The sequence below is a fragment of the Sardina pilchardus genome, chromosome 18 (assembly GCF_963854185.1).
Source record: "Sardina pilchardus chromosome 18, fSarPil1.1, whole genome shotgun sequence".
Taxonomy (NCBI): Eukaryota; Metazoa; Chordata; class Actinopteri; order Clupeiformes; family Clupeidae; genus Sardina; species Sardina pilchardus.
The window spans coordinates 14,733,963-14,740,984 of record NC_085011.1 but is presented as its reverse complement, the minus strand read 5'-3'; the positions used below and the strand labels follow the sequence as shown (position 1 = coordinate 14,740,984).

Genomic DNA, 7,022 nt, shown 5'->3' with positions numbered 1-7,022 from the left:
ATGTTCCTAACGTCTGTTTTGAGTTTTCTGGTCGTGATAGGTGGATTGCCCCTCGTTTGGACTTCTTGTCCTTCACAGTGTAGCTGTTTCTACCACAACTTGAGTGACGGATCCAGGGCTAGGTGAGTTGACAGCAATATTTTTCTACATGACTAAAGATAAAAGGATATGTTTATAAGACATTCAATTCTCAAGTATGGTCTGTGCTTCTGACACTTCTAACATTAGCCTACAATGCGCTAAATGATACAGTAGCCTATTTTACGCACCGCACGTCTGTCCATAATGATTAAGCTGTTTGTTTTTTTCACGTGTCATAAACTTACTTTATCACTTCTCACTTTTCCCCCTAGGAGTGTTATTTGCAATGATCCAGAAATTTCATTGGTGCCTGCCAGCTTTCCCGTCGACACATCTAAGCTTAGGATAGAGAAAACTGCCATCAAAAGAATACCAGGAGAAGCATTCAACTACCTCTCAAATTTGGAATTCCTCTGGATGTCTTTCAACGCATTATCTTTGGTCAATCCGGACAGCTTCCGTGGTCTGTACAGCCTGGAAGAGCTGAGACTGGATGGGAATGCTTTATCAGCGTTTCCATGGGAATCACTAATGGACCTACCCAGCCTGAGACTCCTTGATTTGCATAACAACCAGATATCATCAATTCCTTCCGAGGCAACATTATATTTTAAAAACCTGACCTACCTTGACCTCTCTAGCAACAATCTACAGACTGTGCCATCAGAAGTTCTTGCCACTTGGTTATCAGTAAAACCTCTCCCAGGAGCAGATTCCAAAATGATCTTAGGTATGTATTATTTCTCTTCTGACTGTAAGATATTGATGTTTTACTGGGATAACGATATGATGTGTTGATACTTGAAATATATATTTTGGGATTAGGATAGAAGTGTGGATGAACTGTCCTTGCATAACAACACTCTGTCTGTGTTCTAGGTCTTCATGACAACCCATGGGTTTGTGACTGCCGTCTGTACGATCTGGTCCAGTTCCAGAAATCCCCATCTCTACTGGTGGCGTTTATTGACACTCGGTTGCGATGTGCTGACCCGGAGAGCGTCTCAGGTGTGCTGTTTAGCGACGCCGAGCTGAGAAAGTGCCAGGGTCCCAGAGTCCACACGGCCGTGGCTCGAGTCCGAAGCCCGGTCGGCAACAATGTCCTGCTGCGCTGTGGCACCATAGGCATCCCCATCCCAGAGCTGGCCTGGAGAAGAGCAGATGGGAGGCCCATGAATGGGACAGGTGAGTCAGTATTGAGTGGCTAAGACGCATTAGCATCGCAAAGTGGTGTATGTCAAATACAGAAAGAGCTTTTGCCAACTGTAGTAGCATAATGTAATAGTGATCTTTGGTCAGGTTGGCGTAGCTTAGTTCACTTCTCACTTTCTGCTTTTCTCCTCTTTTTCAGTTGAGCAAGAGAATTCAAAGGAGGGAATTGTGTGGTCAATTTTAAGTGTTCCTGCTGTTTCATATCGAGACTCTGGGAAATACATCTGCAAAGCAACAAACTACGCTGGGAGCGCAGAGGCCGTCATTTCTCTGATGATCACAGAGTCCCCAAAGACAGACAACCAAACAGCGAGTCCAAAGAAACCAAAAGGGAAGAAGCCAAACGCTTTGGGGAAAGCAGCCTATCAGGAAAAGCTTGTTGCAAGATACGTGTCGCCAACCACCACTCCGGCAATTCGACTTATCGAGCCAACGCGTTACACAGGCCCCTACCCCGGTGAGAGCGCCACTGTCAGTCCCACTGACAGCGGGGCTAATGTCCAGACCACTGGTCCAGACGGGTTGCTGGAAACCAACCTGAGCAATCTTGCCGCGAACACGTCGTCCTTGCAGCAAGATCCGACCAGAATCGTGCGCTCTGTGAAGGTCATCGGGGACACAGACTACACCGTCTGTCTGAACTGGAGAGCCCCAAAGGCCAAGAACACCACCGCATTCAGCGTGCTGTACGCAGTCTTTGGGGAGAGGGACATGCGCAGGATCAACGTCAACCCGGGCAACAACAGAATTACCATCGAGGGCTTGGTGCCAAAGACAAAATACATTGCCTGTGTGTGCGTCAAGGGGCTGATCCCCAAAAAAGAGCAGTGTGTAATCTTCTCAACAGATGTGGCGGCCATCGCTAATGGAACCCAAAAGCTCATTAATGTAGTTGTAATCACGGTCGCTTGTGTGATAGCGGTCCCGCTAACGGTGATCGTTTGCTGTGGAGCACTTAAGAGGAAAATCCAAAAATTACTGGGAAAAAACACAAAGGACATCCAAGACTCTTATGTCACATTTGAGACTCTTTCCCCCGGTACAAAAGCCAAAGGCCTGGAGGGGGAATACCTGACCAGGCTAAATCCAGAGGAATCAAACAGACTTCTGTCAGCCAGATCCAGCCTGGATTCTGAATTGACTGCTAAAATAGAGGGTCAGCCAAACGAGTATTTTTGCTGACAGAGTGTGGGGGCCGTGAGGTTTCTCATCAGACTTTGACTCAACGTCTGAGTTTGCATCTGCAATCCACATCGGATGGGAGTCAGAGACATGTTTACGCTGCCAAAGGCAATAAGAAGTTCGGTGACTCCCAGCTAACAGGAAGTCCTTTCAAACTCCTTTTTATTTCAACTATATATATAAAGGGATTATGCGGAATCATGAAGTAGTTGTGCATGTGCTCGTTAAGGTAAAAAGCAGTTGCTATTATGAAATAGCAAACTGAATGGATGAATTATTATAAGTATGTACAGTACTGTATGTGTGAGCTAAGTATGCACAGTGTCAATATGTATTATTCGACTGTTGTAAATGATATATTTGTACAGTACAGATGCAAAGTATGAAACAATACAACATTTATTGGAAGTATGATGACACTGTGAACATAATTCATATTTAGTACATGGAAAAAAATGTTGAACATGATATCCATGCATCCTTAAATCTCCTGTTTACTTGTGCATTGTTTGTACCACTGACCTAAATTACCTAAATAGAAATCCTTTTGTATGTACACAATCCTTCAGTTCTTTCAATAGCAGTAAGTATACTAGTTGTAATTGAATGTGTGAAAATATAGCTTTTGATATTCATCAAGCTTGTTTTTATTTCTCCCTGAAATGTTATTTGACATTTATTGATGCTCTCTGTGATAATGTCAGAAATTATCATTTCATGGGGCTATTCTTAACAGTTGACAGTTAACCCTTAATTAAGCAATAAGCCGAGAGAGGCCATGGTTTATACTGAATTAAGAACAGCTATGGGGCGTTGTTAGGCACGACACGAAGCGAAGCATTTACATATGGCTTCTTGTTACACATGGTATAGGTTTTTCTGTTTTCAAGCATGTTGAAATTGTTTCTCTTGATACGTTTTCTGGTTATGCAACTCACCCAAACCAGAATAAGAAATTAGGCATATTCAGACATGCTCAGACGTCCACAGTTACTGTGCATGTCGTGCCATTATCTAGGTCTGTTTTAATAGCCACAATGCTATCTTTAACTAAAGCTGATTTAACAAACTAAATAAACCATTTGAAAGAAGCAATACCAATTATACTAGAAGTTTATGCATGATAACTGGTATCAATACCATATCAACAGTAATAGATGAATAAACAGCTGTTTCATGTTCGGTCACAGATAGTGTTGTCCAACACCTACAAAGTAGCCTAGGCTACGTCAAGGATTTCCTTTGGCTTATGGGATTATGTGATCGTACCTGTAGACATGTCCTGCTCGCAGCCGGTACGGTCGTGACAGCAAGTTATGGATAACTTTGGTGCAGTATTTGCTGTAGGTGTGATACTTCTTCACTTTTGTCAGATTAATTCACAGTGTTTAAATGGATGTACGTGTACAACTGATCGGCATGGTAGGTAAGTCTTTCTTCAGGCTATTCAGGTGCAAACCGTCTGGGTGAGTTTGGCCTACTTTTGTGTCACAGATAACTCAAGATTAGCCAACTCCTCTTAGACAATTGTCAAAGAATAATGTAGGAAAAGGCTACAGTAGGCCTACATATAAATTGTGATTTGATAGGAGGAATCCAAAAAAAAAGTGGACAAAATTCCACAGCATTAAGCTTGTCCTTGACATTGATTGAGTCGTTGAACAACGGTCCAGTGATCATCAAACTAAAAAGCGGCTCTTTATTTTAGGTCACTGCTGTGTATGGACACGTCTTTAGACGGAATCCCTGAAACTATTCCCCAAGATTTTACGAAGATACGGATTGAGAACGCTCACTTCACGGAAATACCTCGGGCAGCCTTCTCCAGATTACGTGCTTTGGAACACCTTTGGCTGAACTTTAATGAAGTCAACATTATTCGTCTCAAGAGTTGGGAGGGATTGAGTAATTTGACAGAATTAAGGTTAGAAGGGAACAAACTACGGTCAGTTCCATGGACAGCGTTTGAAGACACGCCTGCTCTGAACATTCTAGACTTGAAACACAATCGTTTAGATGTTCTCCCAGAACACGCTCTGAAATATCTACCGAATCTGACCTACTTAGACTTGTCCTTCAATCAGCTTTCGGTCATATCTAAAGATGTCTTCTTGAATTGGCCGCTTTACCACAAGGTGGAGGAACATGGGGAACAAGTGCCCAATGTTGTCATGGCACTACACGACAACCCGTGGCTCTGCGACTGCCGCCTGAAGGGCTTTGTGGGGTTTGTCCGAGCAATCAGTCCTCCAATCATTTTGATGAACTCTTACTTGTCATGTGCAGGCCCACAGCAGCGAGCTGGCCATTTTTTTCACGAGATCGAGTTGAAGACCTGCATGAAGCCAGTGGCCACAACATCTGTTGCCAACATCAGTCTCCCAGCGGGCGGGAGTGTCACTCTTACATGCTTAGCTATGGCTAGACCAGAGCCTACTGTTTGGTGGACATATGGTCTCAAGATATTAAGAGGATTTAATGGTAAGGTTAAGTCTGGTTTCATGACATTATCTCGCATAGCTTGATACATACTGGAGATAATTAAATGTGTAATTAATCTATATGAATATAAGTACAAGTTGAAACCCCAATTACAAGTTACAATTACAAATGCATCAAATGACTACCATAATGATTTATTGTGTATCCTAGTGTTAAGACACGTTTGTGTTGAATATCTTAAGTTATCAGATCTGAACTGTCAGTTGATCCTAACCTTAAGCTGACCCTAAGCAGATCACTGTGTACAGACCTCAGTCCTAGCCCTTACCTTAATTAACACCTGCCTTAACCCCTTAATCTAAGCCAATTTTTTGTTGTCACTTGTTGTCAGTGAACCATGTAAACAGCTAGGCCTGATAGACATGTGATCTGATTTTGAAGTGTTCTCAAATGTTCAGCGTTGACTCTCTATGACACTGTTGTATTGATATCCATAGAGTCCCTTTCTCAGATGGATGAAGACACCATGAAATCACAGCTGCTGATCCCATCTCTTCAGCTGGCTGATCGGGGGGTATACACCTGCACTGCTAACAATTTTATTGGAAACTCCTCAGTAAGCATAGTGGTGGATGTGAAGCCACCTGCCAGCTCCACACCACTTTCCTCTGGTTTGCCTGGCGCAGCAGTGGATGAGAATGTGTATATTGACATCCGTATTGCCAAGCAAACAGTGTATGGCATCACTATTGAATGGTATGCAGTCTTAGAAAATCCTGCAGAGACCTGGTTTACTATCCATTTTAGGCAATTTGACGGTGCCAAAAAGGACATGGTCTATATTGGACCTGGTATCAACAGTTACTCAGTGTCAGACTTGCTGCCAGCCACAAAATATGAGATCTGTGTCACTCTTAAGAACCAGGTGCCACGGACTGGTCAGTGTATTGTGTTTGTGACTGGAAATGACATCAGTGAGATGGAGCAGAGGGAGAAGCTGATACACATTATAGTCATCGTCCTTGCCATGGTCCTGGCTGTTCCTGCAGGGATGTATGCTTGTACCACAGACATCAAATTCAACTGCTTTAAATACCTCAGAAACTCATGGAGGAAATGGAAGTGGTCTTTGGCAGGAATGGACAAATCCAGTGATGGACAGGGCTCATTCGACAGCCTCCAGGCGGCCAGTGATGAGGGCCTTTGTCGGGACTCCGGCGAGGAGAGGAAGCCCCGGAAGAGATCTGACGCTTCTAATGCTGACCAGAATCCCACAACTGAGGTCTATTAGCATAGCGTTAAGAATGGAACAGCAAGCTCAGAAGCCTGACGTGTTTTACGACGGCTCATGAGTCATGACACTACCTGATCAGTTCTTCACTTGCACAATTATTTGTAATTGTTGACACACTGTTTGAATGTGTGTACACTACACTATGGATGTTGTTTAAGTTTAAATGTTTCTTAAGCAAAACATGAAACTTTGAGTAAAGGTGTATGCAGGTGTAGGTATTTTTGGCTCCCTCTAGAGTTGCAATTTATTGAAATGTTACTCTGCTATTGTAAATATCAAGCCTCTTGTGACTTGGCCCCCATGTAAACCATGCAAATTCTTTTGTTGTGGAGATGAAGGATTAACAACAGGCAAAAACTATCTCCAAAGAGCTATATTGACTGACTGACTGACTGATATTTACTGTATGTTTTATGATTCTCACAAAATCTGGGAGGCCACCGTTCTTGGAAGTTGCATGGCTGCTTTTCTCAGTATGTTTGCTGCATCTATGCTGTTTAGCTACAGTATGCTTGGTGAACGATTCGCCTATTACAGCTCGTAATAAAATGGGCTTTTTAAAGGTGAAAGTCTTGCATAGTGTACCTTTGAAGCCATGATGGACTTGATGGGAAATTAGACAAGGAAACTGAAACATGGGGCATCGTTTGTGTATGCTCTGAGTTGGCACTGATGTGTTTATGACCCGATATTATGCCTCACAAAGTGTTGTCAAGTGGACAAGGGTTTATTACATAAGGGAATTTATATGCATTCAATATGGCTGCATTGGTAAAAAGAAGATTATGATTTTGTTTTTCCACCCAGGGCA

At 43.0% G+C, this 7,022-nt stretch overlaps 2 protein-coding genes across 2 annotated transcripts; both read left to right on the top strand.

Annotated features, from left to right (window-relative positions):
* Positions 1-2,475, top strand: lrit1a (leucine-rich repeat, immunoglobulin-like and transmembrane domains 1a). Its single transcript, XM_062520388.1, has 4 exons — positions 1-122; positions 354-811; positions 961-1,266; positions 1,433-2,475. The coding sequence occupies exons 1-4, from the start codon at positions 1-3 to the stop codon at positions 2,473-2,475; spliced, it is 1,929 nt and encodes a 642-aa protein (XP_062376372.1).
* A 1,379-nt stretch (positions 2,476-3,854) lies between these two features.
* On the top strand, positions 3,855-6,208 carry lrit2 (leucine-rich repeat, immunoglobulin-like and transmembrane domains 2). Its single transcript, XM_062520387.1, has 3 exons — positions 3,855-3,901; positions 4,184-4,956; positions 5,415-6,208. Exons 2-3 carry the CDS (start codon positions 4,197-4,199, stop codon positions 6,206-6,208), a joined length of 1,554 nt encoding a protein of 517 aa, XP_062376371.1. The 5' UTR covers positions 3,855-3,901; positions 4,184-4,196.
* The last annotated feature ends 814 nt before the right edge of the window (positions 6,209-7,022 follow it).

Coding starts and splice junctions, on each gene's coding strand:
- lrit2 (XM_062520387.1), top strand. CDS start 4,197: ATGGACACGTCTTTAGACGGAATCCCTGAAACTATTCCCCAAGATTTT. Junction 4,957..5,414: donor GATATTAAGAGGATTTAATG/GTAAGGTTAAGT, acceptor TGATATCCATAG/AGTCCCTTTCTCAGATGGAT.
- lrit1a (XM_062520388.1), top strand. CDS start 1: ATGTTCCTAACGTCTGTTTTGAGTTTTCTGGTCGTGATAGGTGGATTG. Junction 812..960: donor AGATTCCAAAATGATCTTAG/GTATGTATTATT, acceptor TCTGTGTTCTAG/GTCTTCATGACAACCCATGG. Junction 1,267..1,432: donor GAGGCCCATGAATGGGACAG/GTGAGTCAGTAT, acceptor CCTCTTTTTCAG/TTGAGCAAGAGAATTCAAAG.